The sequence below is a fragment of the Hyla sarda genome, chromosome 7 (assembly GCF_029499605.1).
Source record: "Hyla sarda isolate aHylSar1 chromosome 7, aHylSar1.hap1, whole genome shotgun sequence".
Classification (NCBI taxonomy): Eukaryota; Metazoa; Chordata; class Amphibia; order Anura; family Hylidae; genus Hyla; species Hyla sarda.
In genome coordinates this window covers 197,491,171-197,516,618 of record NC_079195.1, presented here as the reverse complement: position 1 = coordinate 197,516,618, position 25,448 = coordinate 197,491,171, and the positions used below count along the sequence as shown (strand labels likewise).

The 25,448-nt window shown below is 45.4% G+C and overlaps 1 protein-coding gene across 1 annotated transcript; it reads right to left on the bottom strand.

The window, feature by feature from the left end:
* Positions 1 to 238: 238 nt before the first annotated feature.
* Positions 239 to 25,448, bottom strand: CACYBP (calcyclin binding protein). The gene is made up of 6 exons (XM_056532055.1): positions 25,263 to 25,448; positions 15,391 to 15,601; positions 13,673 to 13,769; positions 6,169 to 6,268; positions 3,217 to 3,311; positions 239 to 727 (listed from the first exon to the last, which is right to left on the bottom strand). The coding sequence occupies exons 1-6, from the start codon at positions 25,281 to 25,283 to the stop codon at positions 565 to 567; spliced, it is 687 nt and encodes a 228-aa protein (XP_056388030.1). The 5' UTR covers positions 25,284 to 25,448; the 3' UTR covers positions 239 to 564.

Sequence of the window (25,448 nt, the reverse complement as noted above, 5' to 3'; positions counted from 1 at the left end):
ACCCATCAGTAAGGTGTCCCCCAATGAAGACTGAGATTTTACGGTGAGTACACAAATCTTTTTCTGTGTAGTGCTTGATTGAGATGATGTAAAACTACACCTCCCATCATGCTCTGAAAGACTCAGACTGTACTGTAGTCACATGTTAAAGATAATGACTCTAGAAGTAACAGTTATGTAAGTGTTGTTTAAGCAATTCCTAAATATAATTGCAATAAGTAGAACACTGGAGGACTAATCCAAAACAAAACGTATTTGGCAGAATTTATTATACAACAAAACGACATTTACAAAGATTTCCAAATAAAATTCCAGACAAAATATCTGCAATCAGATTCCAAGAAGAAAGATCTATTACAGTTAGAAATATGGAGGCCAGGGCTCTGACGTGTTTGTGTTTTGGTCTCAGTCCAATCAGGGGCTGTAGAAACAGCACAGTGCATGCTGGGAAGTAATCGGATTGTAAACAATGGACACTGTAGAGATCAACTCTACTGCAGGTAATGTAAGGCTGGTCCCTGTACAATGGATTTAAGGCGAAGGGGGACAGGAACGCAGCTCCCTTCAGAAATCCGTATCACCCTTTAGCTGTTTCTCTCGAGATTCCGCCCAGGCTTTATTCAGCGTTCTCTTCATCTCATCATCTCCTTCATCATAAATTTTCTTCAGAACATTCATCAGACCAGCACTGGGGTCTCCATCTGTGTCTGTTTCCAAGGAAGGTTTGCTTTATTTAAAAAAAATAAAACATTTTTTAATATGCAAATTAGTAAATGGGTAATAAAACTACAATATGGTACACGCCTTTAACCCCTTAAGGACTAAGCTCTTTTTTGCAATTCTGACCACTGTCACTTAATGCATTAATAACTCTGGGATGCTTTTACCGATTATTCTGATTCAGTGTGTTTTTTCGAGACATATTCTACTTTAACATAGTGGTAAATTTTCGTTGTTACTTGCGCCATGTAACATTTAGGAAGCCCCTATGGTGCCAGAACAGCAAAAAAAAGAAAAAAAAAAGGCATACTATTTTGGAAACTACACCCCTCAAGGCACGTAACAAGGGGTCAAGTGAGCCTTAACACCCTACAAGTGATGACTTTTTGTTAGTTGGATGTGTAATATTTTTTTTCACTAAAATGCTGGTTTTCCCCAAAATTTTAAATTTTTACAAGGGGTTAGAGGAGAAAATGCCCTTCAAAATTTGTAACCCCATCTCTTCTGAGTATGAAAATACCCCATCCGTGTGTGGACGTCAAGTGCACTGTGGGGGAACTACAATGCTCAGAAGAGAAGTCACATTTGGCTTTTGGAAAGCAAATTTTGCTGAAATGGTTTTTTGGGGGCATGACACATTTAGGAAGCCCCTATGGTGCTAGAACAGCAAAAAAAAAAAACACATGGCATATTTTGGAAACTACACCCCTCAAGGAATGTAACAAGAGATATAGTGAGCCTTAACACCCCACAGGTGCTTGACAAATTTCTGCTAAAGTTGGACGTGAAAATGAAAAATTAGATTTTTTTCACAAAAATGCTGGTGTTACCCCAAACTTTTCATTTTCACAAGGGGTAATTGGAGAAAAAGCTTCCCAAGATTTGTAACCCCATTTCTTCTGAGTATGGAAATGCCTCATATGTGGATGTCAAGTGCTCTGCGGGCGAACTACAATGCTCAGAAGAGAAGGAGCGACATTGAGCTTTTGGTGAGAGAATTTGGTTGGAATAGAAGTCGGAGGCAATGTGCGTTTACAAAGCCCCCCGTGGTGCCAGAACAGTGGACCCCCCCCATGTGACCCCATTTTGGAAACTACACCCCTCACAGAATTTAATAAGGGGTGCAGTGGGCTGTTGAAATGAAAAATTTCATTTTGTGTATGTGTATATGAATGGGTTTTACTTTTTATTTGGTGTAGGTGAAGTGTAGTGTTTTTAGGGTACATTCACACAGGTGAAGGTTTACAATGAGTTTCTCACTGGGAGATTGAGCTGCGGCGGAAAATTTGCCACATCTCAAACTCGCAGCAGATAACTTTCTGTAAACCCGCCCGTGTGAATGTAGCCTGTACATTCACATGGGAGGGGGCAAACCTCCAGCTGTTACAAAACTACAACTCCCACCATGTACTGACAGACCATACATGCTGGGAGTTGTAGTTATGCAACAGCTAGAGGCACATTGGTTGCGAAACAGTTTGTTAACTCAGTGTTTCATAACCAGTGTGCCTCCAGCTGTTGCAAAACTACAACTCCCAGCATGTACAGTCTCTCAGTGCATGCTGGGAGTTGTAGTTTTGCAACAGCTGGAGGCACACTGCTACACCTCCCAGCATGTCCTTTGGTAGTCTGCATGTTGGGAGTTGTAGTTATGCAACAGCTGGATGCACACTTTTTCATAGAAAAAATGTGCCTCCAGCTGTTGCATAACTACAACCCCCAGCATGCCCTTTGACTGTGCATGCTGCTGTTGCTAAGCAACAGCAGGAGGTGAACAGGCCTCACCTCCTGCTGTATCCTGCCGCCGGGACCATCGCCACTGCTGCCACCAATCCTGAGGGGACCCCTGCCGGACCAGGGGAAGGTAGGAGACCCCCGCCGGCCCCGATCACCACCCAGCAGGGTCGCGATTGATCGTGAGCCGGCACCCGTGCCATCTCACTTCTGCTGGGTAAGGGTGAATGGGGCTGTCTCGGACAGCCCCATTCACCCTTTTTTTTCCTGGTCACCAGAGACCTGGAAGAGCTGCAAATCACAGGTCTGAATTGACCCCCTCCCAGGGGTTTGCACGGGGTGACTGCTGATAGATATCAGCAGTCACCCCGGGCCAGTCCCCACCCGGCGAGCAGCGGGGACCGGAATTCCCACGGGCGGATGGATACGCCCTGCGTCCTGAATAGGTTAAGAGTACAAACAGTGATATTTTGTTCCTGCCTAATTTAGATTTACAAATCTGAGTCTCTAGATCCTATAAAAATGATGGTATATCCTAGCGATAGGAATATTTCTGTAAGAGTATTCAGATTCTGATGCATTTTTTGGCTCATCTAGGTCCAACATCCACTTTACCGAAGACCTCTGTTACTGAGTGCATAAAAAGTGTCTAAGACATATAAAAAAAATGAGGCGTAAGCCAGCAACTTTTGCACACTTCACCAGAAATTCTGTTGCATTTTCAATAATAAATCTTGGCCCCTCGTATTTGAAGATACTCACTCTTTCTCCTTTGTTTGCTTCTCAACCTGCGTCAAATAGTCCCATTTACTTTCAGACCTCTTTTTCAACATGATGAGCACCGTGTCAGTCTTAACCTGTAAAAATAAAATACAGTGAGGATTTAGGTATAGTAGACTCATGCGACAAATCTGTATGATAGTAGCACTGAAGACTGCACGTTGTGCTTTAAGATAATTTAAAATACAGTAGTTGGATTTCAATGTGCAAGATCTTTAGTTCAAGGAAATAAGCTGCCGTCATAGTTGTCTAGTACAGGCTTGTTCATCTATGCCAATGAGAAACTGATACTCAACCCAGGTATATAAGTTTATAGTGGAGGCAGTTTTAATAGCTGTTGGCTGAAGAAGTATTTGAATGACAGCTATTTTATATATATATATATATATATATATATATATATATATATATATGGCTGACTGGTGAACATGTCATTCTGGTTACAGAAAGGAGTAAGGTTTGAGGCCACCCATACACAGACACTTATCTGAAGAATCCAACCATTTCCCAACAGAGTCTGGCAGTGGCTCCCCTTCTCCCTAATCATCTCTTATCCTACTTCTTAGGAGGCGTCAGACAAGGACCTGTCTGCTTAGCCAATCACTGGGCTAAGGCAACCTCTTGACACAGGGCATACCTGTACGCCCTGCGCACGATCTATAATGCGGGGTCACACGGGTTGGTCCTGGCGGATAATAGCGTGCAGCACTGATCCTTGTGCCACGTGCGGTTAACCCTTTAGACATAGCGATCAAAGTTGATCGCAGCGTCTAAAGTTGAGAAAGTTGCATCCCAGCAGTTCAGTCGGGCTGATCAGGAACACTGCGGTGAAACCGCGGTATCCTGATCAGCTGGGACACCAAAGGAAGGTCCAAAATAGTGTATTGTTTGTCACTTTTTATAGCACAAAAATGATTAAAAAGCGATCAAAAAGTCCAAAACAAAAATGGTACTGATAAAAACTTCAGATCACGGCGCAAAAAATGAGCCCTCATACCGGCCCATACACGGAAAAATTAAAATTATAGGGGTCAAATGACAATGTTAAACATTAATTTTTGTGCATGTAGTTCTTAATTTTTCTAGAGGTAATACAAAATCAAACCTATATAACTAGGGTATCATTTAAACAATATGGACCTACAGAAGATAAGGTGTCATTTTTACCAAAAAATGCACTACGTAGAAATGGATGCCCCCAAAAGTCACAAAATTGCATTTTTCTTCAATTTTGTTGCACAATGAATTTTTTTTTACCGTTTCGCCATGGATTTGATTAAAATGACTAATGTCACTGTAAAGTAGAATTGGTGGTGCACAATATAAGCCATAATATGGAATTTTAGGTGCAAAATTTAAAGGGTTATACTTTAAAAGGTAAGGAGGAAAAAACGAAAGCGGAAAAACCCTGCGTCCTTAAGGGGTTAATGGATAAGGTCCTGCTCTGACTCCACGTCTCAGAAGCAGGGAGAATGCCATGGTCCCACTAATCTACTGTATCACTGAACATCTAGATACCTACAAGGGAAACAAAGCCTTGCATGTCACCCAATGAAAGAATTATGACTGTCAGATTTTTTGGGGTTGGTGGCTTCCTGGCTCCCTAACAGTCCCCTATCTATTCTATCCTCTGGAATCTTCGATTCTGGCAAGCTGAGAGTGATGGAATACATCCGTAATGGCTCCTGGTTGTCTCTGGAGGATCTCCAGAACTTAGGATCGCAGGGGGTTTCTGGTTGGCTCAACAGCTTCGTCACTTTGTTTGCTCGCTACCCTCGGGCTCCCTTTTTCCCAGAGTAAGGTCCCCCTTCATGTTCCTCTGCTCTGGGACTGGTGTAACTCGCCACACGCTCTCTGCAGTCTATGCCATGTTGGGGTCCCCGCCAGGCTCTCCTCCTCCAGGATATCTTACAGCCTGTGAACTTGAACTTGGTATTCCTTTTTCGAAGTCTCAGCGTACTGCCTTATTCCGCTGGGCCAATTTCTTCTCTATCTCTAAAAGGTACCAGGACGCAGGATTCAAAAGCCTAACTTCAATGGTGTCCTGACTAGCCTTCATAAAATGTTCCCTGCTACTTTACCTGCTACAGTTTTTCCATCCTGCAAGAGCTTGTATCCCAGCTCTGTGAAAGCATCCGGAACCCCCCCCCCCCCCTCCATGCGCCTGTGGATCCTAAATATACAGCCTATGGAAGAGCTCACTGCGCATTTTCATCACCGCACAGACCACTACTCTAAGACCTGGTTTTACTGGTCATTTTTTCAGGAGACCCCAGAATATCGTTCCCTGCTGCACGATTGAACCACTGTTCCAGGGCTGTCGGGACTAACACCCTCCAGATGTTGCAAAACCACAACTTCCAGAATGTCTAGGCATGCTGGGGGTTGTAGCTCTGCAACTTCTGGAGGTCCACAGTTTGGAGACAACTGTTTAAGTGTCATGATCTATTTCAAAATAGAAACAAACATACTCCACGATGAGGTTCCCTTATGGTAGGAGCCACAAGCTACTGACACTGGCCATAATTTGACTACATTGTTAACTTTCCTGTGCAAGGTGAAACTTTGCAAACTTTAAAAAAGTAAATTTGTTTTGCAGCTTTTAGGGTATGTTTACACTACAGATACGTAGCTGAATCTCTGCTCGCGGAATTCAGCAAGTGGAGATTCAGCCTGGCAGCCAGCGGTGGTAGGACCGCGCGGCACTGCGCCGTCACCATTGACTGCTATGCAGTGCTCGCGGACTTCCGCACAAAGAATGAACATGTTCTTTCTTTGCGCTAAACAATTTCAGCAGCAGAATTGTCCACCATTGAAATTTCGCAGTGTGAACGAGTCTCACGGAAGACCTATTCACACTGATGCTAATGTTGACTGAGCGGAATTTCGCTCACAGAATTCCACAGGACATACTCTTATGAAACATGTACTTACTTTTCTATAACTGCTGTCAGGGGAGATGGGCTTCAGGAGGTTGTTCACAGTCATGGCGTGATTCTTGCCATTTAGATCCTTCACTAATAAGTCAAACGATCTGCAAAAACACGTATCCACAATGAGGCTTTATAATGCATAAAGATCCCCTACAAAGGCTACTGAGGTCTAGCAGGTGTGCTAACTAGCTCCCTTAGAAATCCTACAGCAGGGAGCATTCACACACAATGGATCCGATCCGTTGCAGAGTTAACAAGGCAATTCTTATGTTTTTTGTTTTTATAAGTTTTATAAATTTTACATTCGTTTCACCAACAGGGAGAACCAACCCCCTCTATATCCACCCGTACACACCCCATATATTTCTGATGTATTTTTGAGTGCCTAGTAAAACCTGAAACTGTGGATCAGCAACATTAAAGGGGTAGTCCAGTGGTGAAAAACTTATCCCCTATCCTAAGGATAGGGGATAAGTTTGAGATCGCGGGGGGTCCGACCGCTGGGGCCCCCTGCGATCTCTCTGTACGGGGCCCCGGCTCTCCGCCGAGATAGCGGGTGTCGACCCCCGCACGAGGCGGCGGCCGACACGCCCCCTCAATACATCTCTATGGCAGAGCCGGAGATTGCCGAAGGCAGCGCTTCGGCTCTGCCATAGAGTTGTATTGAGGGGGCGTGTCGGCCGCCGCCTCGTGCGGAGGTCGACACGCCCCCTTCCAGCGGGCTGTTGGGGCTCCGTACAGGAGATCGCGGGGGGCCCCAGGGGTCGGACCCCCCGCGATCTGCAACTTATCCCCTATCCTTAGGATAGGGGATAAGTTGCTCACCACTGAATCACCACTGGACTACTCCTTTAAATGTGGAACAGATCAAGTGTGTGAATGCACCAATACAGTATATCCACCACACAATATACAGATATAATATTCCGTATTTATCGGCGTATAACACACACCCTCATTTTAACAGGGAAATTTGGAAGCTCTGTACTTAAAGGGGTATTCCAGGAAAAAAAATGTTTTTTTAAATCAACTGGCTCCAGAAAGTTAAACAGATTTGTAAATTACTTCTATAAAAAAAATAAAATATATATATTATATATATATATATATATATATATATATATATATATATATATATATATATATATATATATATATATATATATAATCGTAATCCTTCCAGTACTTATTAGCTGCTGAAGTTGAGTTGTTCTTTTCTGTCAGACAACAGTGCTCTCTGCTGACACCTCTGCTTGTCTCAGGAACTGTCTGAAGCATTAGAAGTTTGCTATGGGGATTCGCTCCTACTCTGGACAGTTCCTGAGACAGACAGATGTCAGCAGAGAGCACTGTTGTCAGACAGAAAAGAACAACTCAACTTCAGCAGCTGATAACTATTGGAAGGATTAAGATTTTTTTTAATAGAAGTAATTTACAAATCGGAAAAAGGAAGAAAATGTGTGCAGCTCACAACCAAGTCACTGAGGCTTAAAGGGGTACTCCGGTGAATTTTTTTTTTTTTTTAATCAACTGGTGCCAGAAAGTTAAACAGATTTGTAAATTACTTCTATTAAAACATCTTAATCCTTCCTGTCCTTTTTATCTGCTGAATACTACAGCGGAAATTCTTTTCTTTTTGAAACACAGGAACTGTCCAGAACAGCATATGTTTGCTATGGGGATTTCCTTTTACCCTGGACAGTTCCTAAAATAGACAGAGATGTCAGCAGAGAGCACTGTGCTCGTGATGTCAGCAGACAGCTCTGTGTTTCAAATGGAAAAGAATTTCCACTGTAGTATTCAGCAGCTAATAAGTACAGGAAGGATTAAGATTTTTTAATAGAAGTAATTTACAAATCTGTTTAGCTTTCTGGCACCAGTTGATTTAAAAAAATTTCACCGGAGTACCCCTTTAACCCCTTCCCGACCTATGACATACCTGTACGTCATGGGTGGCAAGGTGTTCCCGACCCATGACATACAGGTACGTCATGGACATTACTGCCGCTACTCGCGGCATCCCGCAGCGCCCGGAAAGATGGTGGCTATCACTGATAGCCAGCCATCTTACCGTGCGACCACGGGGGGTTTCGTCCCCCACCCCCCCCAGCGATCGCTGCTATCAGCTGGTCAAATCTGACTAGCTGATAGCAGCGTTTCGCTATCAGAATACTTAGCAGCGCGGTGTGTGAGTTCCGATCACGGGGATCGGGACACACACCGCTCTGCTAAGTGTCCCTGACCTGTCTCTCGACATCACTTACCCGTCCGAGCGGTGTCCCGAGCGGTCCCGGCGTCCTCCGTGCGGTCCCGACGTCCTCCAGGCGGTCCCGGCTGCGCTGCGTCCCGGAGGTGAGTTTCCGGCAGCAGTGCAGCATCTTCATTGGCAGCAGTGAGATCGCCGTAAAGCGATCTCACTGCTGCCTCTGAGAGTTTCAAAACTGCAACTCCCAGCATGCCCAGACAGCCTTTGGCTTTCTGGGCATGCTGGGAGTTGTAGTTTTGCAACATCTGGAGGTCCACAGTTTGGAGACCACTGTATAATGGTCTCCAATCTGTGCTCTTCCAGATGTTGCAAAACTACAAATCTCAGCATGCTCAGTCTGTCCAGGCATGCTGGGAGTTGTAGATCTCTAACATCTGGAAGAGCACAGATTGGAGACCATTATACAGTGGTCTCCAAACTGTGGACCTCCAGATGTTGCAAAACTACAACTCCCAGCATGCCCAGACTGCCCAAGCATGCTGGAAGTTGTAGTTCGGCAACATCTGATCCTTCAGATATTGCCGAACTACAACTTCCAGCATGCCTTGGCAGTCTGGGCATGCTGGGAGTTGTAGTTTTGCAACATCTGGAGGCACACTAGTTGGGAAACATTGTCCGTTTCCTACCTCAGTGCCTCCAGCTGTTGCAATTGTTGCAAAACTATAACTCCCAGCATGCACTGACAGACCATGCATGCTGGGAGTTGTAGTTTTGCAACAGCTGGAGGCACACTGGTTTGGAAACACTAAGTTTGGTTGCAAAACACTTGAAAGTTTATTACTTAACTTAGTGTTTCCAAACCAGTGTTCCTCCAGCTGTTGCAAAACTACAACTCCCAGCATGCACGGACAGCCAAAGGGCATGCTCGGAGTTTGCAACAGCTGGATGTTTGCCCCCTCCCCCCAATGTGAATGTACAGGGTACACTCACATGGGCGGAGGTTTACAGTGAGTGCTGCAAGTTTGAGATGGCGCAAATTTTGCGCTGCAGCTCAAACTTCCAGCGGCAAACTGGCTGTGAACCTCTGCTCATGTGACTGTACCCTAAAAACACTACACTACACTGACACTAACCTAAAATAAAAAGTAAAAAACACTACATATACACATACCCCTACACAGCCCCCCTCCCCCCAAAAAATGAAAAACGTCTGGTACGCTACTGTTTCCAAAACGGAGCCTCCAGCTGTTGCAAAATAATAACTCCCAGTATTGCCGGACAGCCATTGACTGTCCAGGCATGCTGGGAGTTTTGCAACAGCTGGAGGCACCCTGTTTGGGAATCACTGGCGTAGAATACCCCTATGTCCACCCCTATGCAAATCCCTAATTCAGGCCTCAAATGCGCATGGCGCTCTCTCACTTTGGAGCCCTGTCGTATTTCAGGGCAACAGTTTTGGGACACATATGGGGTATCGCCGTACTCGGGAGAAATTGCCTTACAAATTTTGGGGGGCTTTTTCTTCTTTAACCCCTTATGAAAAGGTGAAGTTGGGGTCTACACCAGCATGTTAGTGTAAAAAAATTAATTTTTTACACTGACATGCTGGTGTTGCCCTATACTTTTCATTTTCACAAGAGGTAAAAGGGAAAAAAGACCCTCTAAATTTGTAACGCAATTTCTCCTGAGTACGGAGATACCCCATATGTGGGTGCAAAGTGCTCTGAGGGCGCACAACAAGGCCCAGAAGGGAGAGTGCACCATGTACATTTGAGGCGATTTGCACAGGGGTGGCTGATTGTTACAGCAGTTCTGACAAACGCAAAACAATAAATATCCATATGTGACCCCATTTTGGAAACTACACCCCTCACGGAATGTAATAAGGGGTGCAGTGAGCATTTACACCCCACTGGTGTATGACAGATTTTTGGAACAGTGGTCTGTGAAAATGAAAAATAAAATTTTTGATTTGCACAGTCCACTGTTTCAAATATCTGTCAAACGCCAGTGGGGTGTAAATGCTCACTGCACCGCTTATTACATTCCATGAGGGGTATAGTTTCCAAAATGGGGTCACATGTGGGGGGGTCCACTGTTCTGGCACCATAGGGGCTTCCTAAATGGGACATGCCCCCCAAAAACCCTTTCAGAAAAACTCACTCTCCAAAATCCCATTGTCGCTCCTTCCCTTCTGAGCCCTCTACTGCGCCCACCGAACATTTTACATACGCATATGAGGTATTTCCTTACTAGAGAGAAATTGGGTTACAAATTTTAGGGTGATTTCTCTCCTTTTACCCCTTGTAAAAAATAAAAAATTGGGTCTACAAGAAAATGCGAGTGTAAAAAATGAAGATTTAGAATTTTCTCCTTCACTTTGCTGCTATTCCTGTGAAACACCTAAAGGGTTAAAACACTTACTGAATGTCATTTTGAATACTTTGGGGGGTGCAGTTTTTATAATGGGGTCATTTATGGGGTATTTGTAATATGAAGATCCTTAAAATCCACTTCCAACCTGGGCCCTGAAAAATTACGATTTTGAAAATCTTGAGAAAAATTGGAAAATTGCTGCGGAACTTTGAAGCCCTCTGATGTCTTCCAAAAGTAAAAACTTGTCAATTTTGTTAATGCAAACACAAAGTAGACATATTGTATATGTGAATCAATATGTAATTTATTTGGAATATCCATTTTCCTTTCAAGCAGAGACTTTCAAAGTTAGAAAAATGCTAAATTTTCAAAATTTTCATGAAATTTTTAGATTTTTTACCAAGAAAGGATACAAATATCAGTGAAATTTTACCGATAAAATAAAGTAGAATATGTCACGAAAAAACAATCTCGGAATCAGAATGATAAGTAAAAGCATCCCAGAGTTATTAATGTTTAAAGTGACAGTGGTCAGATTTTCAAAAAATGCCCAGGTCATGAAGGTGAAAATGGGCTGGGTCATGAAGGGGTTAATGCGGTTAAAGGATCAATCCCCACCGAGCGAAAATTTAATAAAATGAATACAAATTAACCGCACCTCAAGGATACTGCCCTACTGGGCACACAATGAAAAATAAGTAGAGACAGTTCGTATGAAAAGATGTGAAACATTTATTAAAACAAAAATTGAATTAAAAATGACCTAAAATGAACATTAGTTATAACATAGTTAGAGCGAATATTATAATTACAATTCTTATGCCATTGGGACCTAATGGCAAGGAAATGTATAAATAGTGGATGTAGTACTGCCGATAATATAACAGTCTGCAATTCTATTTGGTGCAAGATACAGATAATCCGGAGGAAGCTGATAATCCGGCAATGTGGATGTTATAGAGAGTAAAATATGCTGACAATAGTCTATGTGAATGAATGGATTTGCTCACCGTATCCAGAGCCGCTGGTCCCGTGCTGCGACGGGCCGATGTTGGCAAATCCTGCAGTTGCTGTGAGGTCACTAGCGGTTATTAGATATGGAGATCCTCACGAACCTGCGGAGCTTCATTGTCTGCCCAGTAGGGCAGTATCCTTGAGGTGCGGTTCATTTGTATTTTTAATTTACAAATCTGTTTAACTTTCTGGAGCCAGTTGATATGAAAAAAAATAAATACATTTTTTTTTTCACCTGGAATACCCCTTTAATACTACATCATCTCCCCCCCCCCCAACTCTAATTCCTCCCCCCATTTGCCACATCGTTCCCCCTGCTCCTCAGTCTTATTCCCCCCCCCCATGTCATATAATTTCACCTCCCTTTATGAGCCCCTGTGCCACAACATTTCACCCTGATTCCCTCTGTGCCTCATTTACTCCCCTCTGATTCCCCCTGTGCCTCATCATTTACTCCCCTCTGATTCCCTCTGTGCCTCATCATTTACTCCCCTCTGATTCCCTCTGTGCCTCATCATTTACTCCCCTCTGATTCCCTCTGTGCCTCATCATTTACTCCCCTCTGATTCCCTCTGTGCCTCATCATTTACTCCCCTCTGATTCCCTCTGTGCCTCATCATTTACTCCCCTCTGATTCCCTCTGTGCCTCATCATTTACTCCCCTCTGATTCCCTCTGTGCCTCATCATTTACTCCCCTCTGATTCCCTCTGTGCCTCATCATTTACTCCCCTCTGATTCCCTCTGTGCCTCATCATTTACTCCCCTCTGATTCCCTCTGTGCCGCATCATTTACTCCCCTCGGATTTCCTCTGTGCCTCATCATTTACTCCCCTCTGATTCCCCCTGTGCTTCATCATTTCCCCCCTCTGTGCTTCATCATTTACTCCCCTCTGATTCCCCCTGTGCCTCATCATTTACTCCCCTCTGATTCCCCCTGTGCTTCATCATTTACTCCCCTCTGATTCCCCCTGTGCCTCATCATTTACTCCCCTCTGATTCCCCCTGTGCTTCATAATTTACTCCCCTCTGATTCCCCCTGTGCTTCATCATTTACTCCCCTCCGATTCCCCTCTGTGCCTCATCATTTACCCCCCTCTGTGCCTCATCATTTACTCCCCTGATTCCCCCTGTGCTTCATCATTTACTCCCCTCTGATTCCCTCTGTGCCTCATCATTTACTCCCCTCCGATTCCCTCTGTGCCTCATCATTTACTCCCCTGATTCCCCCTGTGCTTCATCATTTACCCCCCCTCTGTGCCTCATCATTTACTCCCCTCTGATTCCCCCTGTGCCTCATCATTTACTCCCCTCTGATTCCCCCTGTGCCTCATCATTTACTCCCCTCTGATTCCCCCTGTGCCTCATCATTTACTCCCCTCTGATTCCCCCTGTGCCTCATCATTTACTCCCCTCTGATTCCCTCTGTGCCTCATCATTTACTCCCCTCTGATTCCCTCTGTGCCTCATCATTTACTCCCCTGATTCCCCCTGTGCCTCATCATTTACTTCCCTCTGATTCCCTCTGTGCCTCATCATTTACTCCCCTCTGATTCCCCCTGTGCCTCATCATTTACTTCCCTCTGATTCCCTCTGTGCCTCATCATTTACTCCCCTCTGATTCCCCCTGTGCCTCATCATTTACTCCCCTCTGATTCCCTCTGTGCCTCATCATTTACTCCCCTCTGATTCCCCCTGTGCCTCATCATTTACTCCCCTCTGATTCCCTCTGTGCCTCATCATTTACTCCCCTCTGATTCCCCCTGTGCCTCATCATTTACTCCCCCCTGTGCCTCATCATTTCCCCCCCTGTTTTTTCCCTGTGCACTACAGCAGGCTGGCCATGACCACATTAGAACAGTGACCAGTATATACACGCACACATCCAGCATACCACAGTTCTGCACCTACCGTTCGGTGAACTGGATTTGTACATTATCGGCAGGAATATTCTGAACGCCATTCAAAGTTATGTAGATTTTCACAAACTTGTCAGACTGATCCCACCCTGCCGAAAGAGAAAAAGGTTCTATTCCTATGTGCCAGTATTAGTATAATGTAAAGCTGCACCATTAAAGGGGTACTCCGGGGCTTAGACATCTTATCCCCTATCCAAAGTTGACTCCATCGTGATAGCTGTCACGCCCCCTCCCATAGGCTTGCATTGAGGGGCGGAGCGTGACGTCACATGGGGGCGGAGGTGTGATGTCACACGCTGCTGGCCCTGTGGTCGCCGGTAATCAGACACGAAGCGAACACGCTCCGGGGACTGATTATAAACAGGGTGCGGCGTGCAAGAACACGGGCGTCCCCAGCGATCAGGCATCTTATCCCTTATCCTTTGGATAGGGGATAAGATGTCTAAGCGCCGGAGTACCCCTTTAAAACAATGAAGACACTGCAGCAAAAAAACAGCATGATTTTGGGTAGGGTCATGGGGGAGATTTATCAAAACCTGTGCAAAAGGAAAAGTTACCCAGTTGCCCATAGCAACCAATCAGATCGCTTCTTTCATTTTTCAGAGGCCTTGTTTAAAAATAAAGAAGCGATCTGATTGGTTGCTATGGGCAACTGGGCAACTTTTCTTCTGGACAGGTTTGATAAATCTCCCCCATGTGCTGTATTTTGCTGCATATTTTCTGCATCTGATTTTTCTACCAGTTTACTTTGATGGGTAGGAAAATAAGCAGGAAAATAAGCCACGTGTGACCCTTCCCTTTCTCACAAAATGCTGCAGCTGATCGTCCCAGGTCCGGTGCCTGGCAAACTGCTCATGTAGCTGGAGGATTTCCCTTTTACCGGGCAGCACAGGGGAAAGGTAGTATTACATGATGAACAGTCAATTGAATGTCTATCCACGTAAAACATAGACAGCTTAACCCCTTATGATAGAATTTTTTTTTATTTTTCACTGCATTTAAGTAGCCCATGACTAAAGTGCTCAGGAAACGGATTGAGCGGAAGTCCCATGCACCTCCATAATAAAATAAGTGTGCCAAATTTTGGCCCAGTTTATGACAAAGTCTAGGGGTAAACACTTTAGTACATCTGCCCCATTGTGTTCAGGTGCATCTCAAGTGGTCAGAGAGGAATCAGTGCACTGTGCTACTGACCCACTGTAACAGGAGAACATCATGCGACATGCCATGTAACAGAGCATGAGATGCCTACTTCACAAAGATGAACCAATATTTTGCCTAGGTTGTATAAAAAAAAAAAAAAGCATACCTAAAAAACTAAAAACATTTTTTATTTAGACCGAGCTCACTACACAGCAGTGATAATTTTTACACTGTGGGCTTGCCATGCCCCTAACCCCCACAATATGGAAGTGTACAATATGGTTTTTTTTTATGCTGTTATTTGGGCTAATATATCAGATACAGGGGGAATACAGTCCGTGACATTTACTGTTGTGTTGACCTGGGTCTGCTTAGACCCAAGACTCACATGATCACTGGAACATGAAGGAGGAAGCTTTAGGGCAGTTTTTCCCAACCAGCATGCCCGGATAGCCTTCGGCTGGAAGTTGTAGTTTTGCAACAGCTGGAGGCCCCTGGCTGGGAAACACTGCCTCAGGGTCCATACATACTCTCATCCAGGTCTGTGTCCACTTTCCTCCTTCTTACCATAATTGTTGATTTTCACGGTGTAAGCGCTGGCCATGGGAGGGACCATGGCGGACGGTTTCTGGACGTCTGTGGACTCTCCCGCCTGCTGCTGTTGCCTGTTGGAAATTTCCGTCTCTAGTTTTCGTTGCTCCACAAACAACACATCCCGCACTCTCTTCCTGGTGGCCTTCTCCAGCAGCTGCTTCACTTCTTCAAGATCTTTCTGGAGCTGTGGGAAGGGGTAGAATAAGATGAATTCATTAATTCGCTGTAAATACATACATACATACATACACCCGGCGGCCATTGTACCACTAAGCCACCTGTCCTGAGAGTGACTCTGCTCAGTGCTGCCCCTGGTGGCAGACAGGGGTACCTCCTCCGGCACATACTTTCATTCAGAGGCTCCTGTGCTGCGGTCGTGTGGCTACAGATGCCACTGCCAACCAGGTGGATGTGGAGGGGAACAGTACACCTGACTGGGTGTCCGGACTATTAAATTTGCAACTCTGCCTAATAAGACTTTTACAGCGCCCCCCTAACATGTTTTGTCACTAGGTGTGACATCCTCAGGGAAATTGCCCCATAACCTCTGAGGACGTCACAACTAGTGATGAAACATGTTAAAACACTTTTACAGCGCCCCCCCTAACATCAGCACAAACACCTTACCATGGTGTACACTGAAGATATGCCAGGAAAAAGCGAATTATAAAGTACGCTTGTCAAGATTGGTGTTGGATGTGCTGGGCTTTTAAAGGAGATGTCCGGCGCAGACTTTCTATTCTTTTTCTATTCCTGCCCGGGCTGCAAAAAATAGACAAAACAAACTTTCACTTACCTCCATATGTTCTCCCGGAGCTCCGCAACAGCTGATTGGTCGGCCGGGCTGTTTGCTTCCTATTTCCTTTAGCCCGGTACTTCACACGGTGCTTCAGCCTATCACAGGCCGCAGCGATGACCCGCCTCAGCAGGTAAACAGCCCGGCCGACCAACCAGCTGTTGCGGAGCTCCGGGAGAACATATGGAGGTAAGTGAAAGTTCGTTTTGTCGTTTTTTGCAGCCCGGGCAGGACGGAATAGAAAAAGTCTGCGCCGGACATCTCCTTTAATTCACCGAATATATTTACCATTTGATTTAAGTTATGCTAATAAAAATTTAGTTTTATTCCTTAGAGTGAGGGATAAAAGTGGACCTTTACTCTGTTTTATTCGGCAGAGTTGCCTTCCAAATTAACATATGTTAGTCCACCCCTCATTTGGGTCAATTTTGAGTTATAACAAACTATTCAATTATCACATTCCTAATAGAGTATGGTAAACGGCGTAAACACAAAATAAAATTGCATGTGACAAATAAAGAAAGACAGACAAGGCCGCACTCAACGTCTTCTAGAAAGATCATTTGCTTCTCCTCATAACTAGCAGGTCGTTGGTGTATGTTTTAATCAAAATGTACAAGGCTACAAGCCCTCTTGCCACGTCACGGCCAACTGGGTAGAGCAGGTCCCTTACTTATAATGGCATAGCTCTGAGCGGAGACCACCTCTACCACAACACCAGTGCCATAGGAGGAACGGTCCAGTGGCTGAGCAACCCAAATTCTGCTCAACCTAGCCACCGCCCCAGACAGGTCGCCATAGCAACAATGGCTGCCGCACAGCATCTGCGCCAGGCTGCTAGATTCAAAGCAAATTTATCGAGCCCTGACTTTAAAGGGGTACTCAAGTTGAACTATTTTTTTTCAACTGGTGTCAGAAAGTTATACAGATTTGTAAATTATTTCTATTTAAAAATTGTAATCCTTCCAGTACTTATCAACTGCTGTATGCTCCACAGGAAGTTGTATTTCTTTCTGGAATTCTTTCCAGTCTGACCACAGTGCTCTCTGCTGCCACCTCTGTCCATGTCAGGAACTCTCCAGAGTACAAGCAAATCCCCATAGCAAACCTCTCCTGCTCAGTACAGTTCCTGTTACGGACAGAGGTGTCAGACAGAAAAGAACTCCAGAAAGAAATACAACTTCCTGTGGTGTATACAGCGGCTTATAAGTACTGGAAGGGTTAAGATTTTTAAATAGAAGTAATTTACAAATCTTTTTTTCTTTGGGGATTTATATGAAAAGGAAGCCCAGACCTCAAGGAAAGTAGAGTATTACATATATTTTGGAATCATATCTCTAAGACCGTGCTTCAAATAAACATGTTTTTTATTAATAAAATATATAATGCACAAATTCCCCTCACAGGGCCCTTGCGGGAGGAATAATTAATTTAGCAAATAAATTGATATGCATATAACATACAAAATGGTATAAAATCAATAAACGTTTAAAATATTAATAACATTTCAGCCATAGGTAATAGTGCATTGTGTTTCTTATTTAGCCTCTGATCGTCCGGATAATGGTCCATGTATATACTATTGCAATAGTGACTTGATATAATGATACTTGTTACCCGTTCCTGATACTGGCTCCTACGCTGGGGCGTTGATGTCCGTACAAGACTCGGGCTGGTCAGTAGGCGCTGGCAGGTGCGGCTGGTCCAGATTGCTCTGGACCCGGTAGATGTCGCACAGTAGCAGGTCCTCGTGGTGGCGGCATCTGATATCAGTTAGGAGAGAGTAACACCAGTAAATGGATCGTAGGAGCGGTAATGGCAACAGATCGGAACAGCACGGCAGGTAGATCTCCATACAGATGAATCACAGGAACGGCAGGTTGAAAGACAAATAGTCAAATATGATAATAGTACCCAAATTCCGGGCTCACAGTGGCTGGCACACCACAATGGCATTCAGTGCGTCTTTGTAAGATCCTGACACATACAAAGACGCACTGAATGCCATTGTGGTGTGCCAGCCACTGTGAGCCCGCTCCTACGATCCATTTACTGGTGTTACTCTCTCCTGACTGATGTCAGACGCCGCCGCCGCCACGAGGACCTGCTACTGTGCGACATCTACCGGGTCCAGCCCAATCTGGACCAGCCGCACCTGCCAGCGCCTACTGACCAGCCGGAGTCTTGTACGGACATCAACACCCCAGCGTAGGAGCCAGTATCAGGAACAGGTAAGCGAAACTGTCGTAGGGGTCGGTCGCAGAGCTTGTTATCCCACATGGGTAAGGTTACACATTGATTCTTACTGAGTAGTTTGTACACGCTGTCCATGCTATCACTTAGTCTCACTGTACATTCTCTGGCCTGGCTGTATATCAGCCTTAAGCTATATCAGATATACATCAATACTTTGTAAACATGTAGCATTCGTATGGATAGCCCATAGTGGCAAACTATTCCATATCTGCCATATATAGTGTGTGGACATTCTGTTTACTCAATTGTATGTATTTTTCCTGCTCTGCACCAGTTATTTTTGTGTTGGATTTCCATTGCACTACTTCATTTTTGCATCTATATGTTTTTTATATAAAACATCTTAATAAAGATTTACGGTATATGTTTATATTGAAAGTGGGGTCATAATAGTGCTGGGCGGTATACCGGTATGAACCGGATACCATTTTTTTTTCTCCCACAGTATGGATTTTTGCCCATACCGCTATACCGGTCGGGCCCCTCCCCCACCCTCCGAGTCAATAAAAAAAAATTAAACTTATCCGTAATGGGGGTGGTCCGGGCCATCCATTCTTCCTGTAGTGTCCGGCGGCATTCCGGGTGGAGGGTGAACCGGTCCTGGCTGTCCTCTTTCTCCGGGGGTCCTCTTCTCCACTCCTCGCAGGCTCCGGCCTAGTACGCTGCATAGACGCCGTTACGCCGTGACGTTAGGTGAGTTGCTGCGCACGGACGTCACTGCGCAGCAGCGTCTATGCAGAGTTACTAGGCCGGAGCCTGCCCGGAGTGAAGAAGAGGACCCCCGGAGAAGAAGGACAGCCCGGACCGGTTCACCCTCCACCCAGAATGCCGCCGGACACTACAGGAAGGATAGATGGCCCGGACCACCCTCCCCGGACGGTCCCTGCAGCAAGTGGGAAGGTGAGTCAGGGTTCTGGGATGGACAGGGGTCTGTATAATATACTATACCTACCTATGCCAACGGCTGTCTGGGCATGCTGGGAGTAGTAGTTTTGCAACAGCTGGAGGCACCCCTAGTTGGGAAACACTGACCTATACTATACACTACTATATAGTCCAACATGCTGGGAGTTGTAGTTTTGCAACAGCTGGAGGCTGTAGGGTTGTTTGTTACATCTATTTAAAAGGGTACTCCACTGCCCCAGTGTTCAGATCATTTAGTTCCAAAAGCCCATTTAGTTCCACTACGCCACCTCAATGCAAGTCTCAATGTAAAAAAAAAAAAAAAATACTGTGAAATACTGTGATACTTATTTAGAAAAATATATTTAGAAAAATACCGTGATTAGAGATGAGCGAACTTACAGTAAATTCGATTCGTCACGAACTTCTCGGCTCGGCGGTTGATGACTTTTCCTGCATAAATTAGTTCAGCTTTCCGATGCTCTGGTGGGCTGGAAAAGGTGGATACAGTCCTAGGAAAGAGTCTCCTAGGACTGTATCCACCTTTTCCAGCCCACCGGAGCACCTGAAGGCTTAACTAATTTATGCAGGAAAAGTCATCAACTGCTGAGCCGAGAAGTTCGTGACGAATCGAATTTACTGTAAGTTCGCTCATCTCTAACCGTGATCCTCATTTTTGGTCATATCGCCCAGCACTAGATCATAACTCCAATTTTTATTATTATGCACTCCTCTATGGGTGTCACTGGGACACGGTGGAGTTTGTGTTGCATTCTATTAGGACTTTGGTGTTCAATAGTATATACAGACATTGAATAACATTATACCATTCATATATATATAAACTGACCATTTATCCGGACGATCAGAGGCTAAATAAGTAACACAATCCACTATTACCTATGGCTGAAATGTTATTAATATTTTAAAGGGTACCTCTCAAACAAACTTTTGATATATTTTAGATTAATGAATGTTGAATAACTTTCCAATAGCATGTTAATGAAAAATATGCTTCTTTCTATTGTATTTTTCCCGATCAGTCCTGTCCGCAAGCATTTCTGACTCATGCTGGAGTCCTAAACACTCAGAGCTGCCAGCCTGCTTTGTTCACAGCCAAACAGGCTGTGAACAAAGCAGGCTGGCAGCTCTGAGTGTTCTCCTTTGTGAACAAAGCAGACTGGCAGCTCGTAGTGTTTAGGACTCCAGCATGAGTCTGAAATGCTTGCTGCCAGGACTGGTAGGGAGACCCCTAGTGGTCATTTCTTCAAAGTGGAAAATTAAATAGAAAGAAGCATATTTTTTAATAACATGCAAATGTAAAGTTATTCTGCATACATTAATCTATAATATATCAAAAGTTATTTTGATGAGAGGTGCCCTTTAAACGTTTATTGATTTTATACCATTTTGTATGTTATATGCATATCAATTTATTTGCTAAATTAATTATTCCTCCCGCAAGGGCCCTGTGAGGGGAATTTGTGCATTATATATTTTATTAATAAAAAAACATGTTTATTTGAAGCACGGTCTTAGAGATATGATTCCAAAATATATGTAATACTCTACTTTCCTTGAGGTCTGGGCTTCCTTTTCATATAAATCCCCCCAAAAATTACTTCATTCACCTTGGGTATAGGTGATTGCCCGGTTTTACCTCGGACAGTAGCTAATTGTGAGCTGCACCAATCCCTTTCATTTCTGTAATTTACAAATCTGTTTAACTTTGTGGCACCAGCTGATTTAAAAAAAAATGGTTTTCCACTAGAGTACCCCTTTAAGGACTCTCGCTCAGTTTAAAGCGATGTGGAAACTGTTGGATGCCTACCTGGAGAATCCTTCTAGGGGTACGTTCACATGTACAGGATCTGCTGCATATTTTTTAAGTTAATGGGTAGCAAAATCCGCTGCAGAAAATATGCAGCAGATCCTGTGCGTGTGAACGTACCCCAAGAGTGTATTCACATGTACAGTATCCAACGCATATTTGATGCACAGGATTTGAAGCTGCAGATTTCAAAGTAAACGAAATTAATGAACACAGCATTAAATCTGCAGTTTTCCAGCCATGTATGCAAATCAGCTCTAAGTAGTCAGGCAGGTGCGGCATCCTGAGGTAGTCACTGTGTTCCAGGCTGTAATCACGACTACTCCGATGTGATTGACTACCTACCTAGGCTCCTCCGATGTCACCGCTCTGCTCCAAAATCTGAAACGGCACTATCCCTGTGACCTGAGCTACCGTATTTATCGGGGTATACCACGCACCGGCCTATAACACGCACCCTCATTTTACCAAGGATATTTGGGTAAAAAAAGTTTTTTACCCAAATATCCATGATAAAATGAGGGTGCGTGTGTGCGCGTGTATACCCCGATACACCCCCAGGAAAGGCAGGGGGAGAGAGGCCGTCGCTGCCCGCTTCTCTCCCCCTGCCTTTCCTGGGGTCTAGAGTGCTGCTGTCGGCCCTTTTCACCCCCTTGTTATCGGCGCCGCTGCCCGTTCTGTCCCCCTGACTATCGGTGCCGGCGCCGATAGCCAGGGGGAGAGAAGCGGCGCCGACAGCCAGGGGGAGAGAAGGGGCAGCGGCACCCATTGCCGGCGCCGCTGCCCCGTTGCCTCCCCCCATCCCCAGTGGCATAATTACCTGAGTCGGGTCCGCGCTGCTCCAGGCCTCCGTCATGCGTCCCCAGCGTCGTTGCTATGCACGGCGCGGCGCTCTGACGTCATGCGCCGCGCCGTTCAGCGCATAGCAACGACGCCGGGGACGCACGACGGAGGCCTGGAGCAGCGCGGACCCGACTCAGGTAATTATGCCACCGGGGATGGGGGGAGGCAACGGGGCAGCGGCGCCGGCAATGGGTGCCGCTGCCCCTTCTCTCCCCCTGGCTGTCGGCGCTGCTTCTCTCTCCCTGGCTATCGGCGCCGGCACCGATAGTCAGGGGGACAGAACGGGCAGCGGCGCCGATAACCAGAGGGTGAAAAGGGCCGACAGCAGCACTCTAGACCCCAGGAAAGGCAGGGGGAGAGAAGCGGGCAGCGACGGCCTCTCTCCCCCTGCCTTTCCTGGGGGTGTATCGGCGTATAACACGCACACAGACTTTAGGCTAAAAATTTTAGCCTAAAAAGTGCCTGTTATACACCGATAAATACGGTACTTCTAAGCTTGCAAGACTTTAGTGTAAAGATGGAGCAGAGCGGTGACGTCTGAGGGACTACATCCTGGAGCACAGTGACTACCTGAGGATGTCGCACCGCCCCGGGGACTGCTTAGAGCTAATAAGCATACACCGTGGGACAACTTTGAAACCAATTTTCGTCACTATCACTGCCGACCCTCAGGACATGGTAAGCAAGACGATGTTACCCTATATAATTGGTTGTTACCAGTTATAGAGTGTGAAATCTGCTGACAGATTCCCTTTAAATAGTTACAGTGGTCCCTAAAGTTACAATATTAATTGGTTCCAGGACGACCATTGTATGTTGAAACCATTGTATGTTGAGACCAGAACTCTATGGAAACCTGGTAATTGGTTCTAAAGGCACCAAAATGTCATCCAAAAATAGGAAAAAGTGAGGATTAAAGAAAAATAAGTAGATAACTAATATAGATAAAGCAAATCCTTACACATAAAAGTAAGAAAGATCTGCTGGGAGCTGTAATCACTGTCTGTCAGTGTTTCCCAAGCAGGGAGCCTCCAGCTGTTGCAAAACTACAACTCCCAGCATGCCCGGACAGCCAAAGGCTGTCCGGGCATGCTGGGAGTTGTAGTTTTGCAACAGCTGGGGCCACCCTGCTTGGGATACACTGGTCTACGTAGAGGACAGGAGCTTCATCAGGGTCCTGTAAGTAAAAAAAAGTAATGGAGTCGCCCTCACTTGGTGTCCAAAGGAGCAGCTAATCCTGGCACAGGTAAAGTGCACAGAACATGTAATACCTCCCTGTACTGTAGGAGGCGCTACCAGACACCAGTCAGTGCATACGCTTCAGTAACACAGGGGTTTTACCAGTGAATGCCCATTTTGATTGGTCGGTTCTTCTGGACTGGACTCTCTGTACATTGTATGTTGAGTTTGGTTTCAACTTACGACGGTCCAGAAAAGACTATTGTATGTTGAGGCCATTGTACGTTGAGGGATCACTGTATATCTCATTCAGACAGCAGAATATCGGCCAGGACAAATTTTCTACGACCACTTAAAGGGGTATTCCAGGGAAAATTATTATTATTTTTTTTAATTATATAATCAGCTGGCTCCAGAAAGTTAAACACATTTGTAAATTACTTCTATTCAAAAAATATTAATCCTTCCAATAATTATCTGCTGCTGAAGTTGAGTTGTTCTTTTCTGTCTGGCAACAGTGCTCTCTGCTGACATCGCTGCTTGTCTCGGGAACTGCTCAGAGTAGAAGAGGTTTACTATGGGGATGAATGGCAGCTCCATCGAAATTATCAAGTAGAATTTTTACACTGGATTCCACTTAGAAATTCTGCTGTGTGAATGGGGCCCTAACTGCTAACAGGATGAGCAAGATTTTTTTTCATCCAACTCCCTTTTTTGTCTATCTTCCCTTTTGTTCCTGCCCTTTCGCCCTGTGTATTGTTCTTCCTTTAGAGGGGTACTGCGCCCCTAAACATCTTATCCCCTATCCAGGGGGATCCGGCTGCTGGGACCCCCTGCGATCTCTAACGCGGCACCCCGTAATCCAATGCATGGAGCAAACTCTGCTCCGTGCCGGATGATGAGCTACCACAGCCGTCACATCCCCTCCATGCATGTCTATGGGAGGGGGTGTGATGGCTGTGTACTAGACGTCACCCACCTCCCATAGACATGAATGGAGGGGGCGTGGTGTGATGGCACGGGGGAGATGATGTTTTGGGGCCGGATTCCGCTGTGTGAACATACCCTTACGGTAGGGTCACACAGAGCGCACACGCAGCGCATTTCATGCACCCACAGCGCAGGAGCCACTTCCTAGCTGCGGCCCGGTAGCTCTGTGCATCCGCTCGCTGCAGCAGATTTCCTGCCGGTGTAGTGTCCACGGCAAAACACAAAATATGGCACTACACCGACAGTCACAAGTGGACACACAGCGCTACCCAGCTGCAGCAGGTAGCTCACCCTTGTGAGTGCCGTCAGCACATCCGCAGCAAGAAATACACTGCGGATGTGCTCCACGTGGCTCTACCCTTAGGGCATATTTACAAACACAGAATCCGCTGTGGATTCAATGTAAGATCCACAATTGTGGATTTTACAAGGCAGTTCTTAATTATTTTTGATTTGATTGAACGCACCCTTAGGGTAGGGCCACATTTGCCGTATATGGCTGCTACCTATTTTCCTACCCCTTTAAGTCAATGGGTAGCAAAACTGGCTGTAGAAAATACGCAGCAAAATACGGCACATGTGACCATTGTTTTCCAACCAGTGTGCCTCCAGCTGTTGCAAACAAACTCCCAGCATGCCCAGACAGCCGTTGGCTGTCTGGGCATGCTGGGAGTTGTGGTTTTGAAACAACTGGAGGCACACTGGTTGGAAAACACTGTGCTAAAGGAAAACGAATAACCTGTAGCTCTTCTGTTATTGAATAACTATAACTCCCATCATGCTACGAGTTGTAATTTTGCAAAAAAAAAAAAAGCTTGTGAGAAATAGAGCACCACTATTGACAAACAGCTTGAAGAAACGCACCTAAAACAGTGTGTACTGGGCCCAGAGACAAGGCAGCCAAAATAGTTACCAGTTGGAAGCAATTGGTTTATCCAACCAGCTGTTGCAAAGCAACGGGGCATGATGGGAGTTGTAGTTTTGCAACAGACAAAGCAGGAGGAGCAGCTCTTACAAGGTCACGTGGGTCCCCAGCAGCCTCCTTACCTCCAACAGGGCACAATCCATGGCGCACAAGGCGATCCCGTCTCAAGGCAAGAACGATGAATGAAGAGATACAACCCTCTGGAACCTTCCGCAGCTGACCGCGACGTCACGGCTTGTCAACCCGCCCCCCTAGTGGGAGCCCCTTTTTTTTCACCATTCTAGAAAGCACTAGATTTTCTCCGGGTA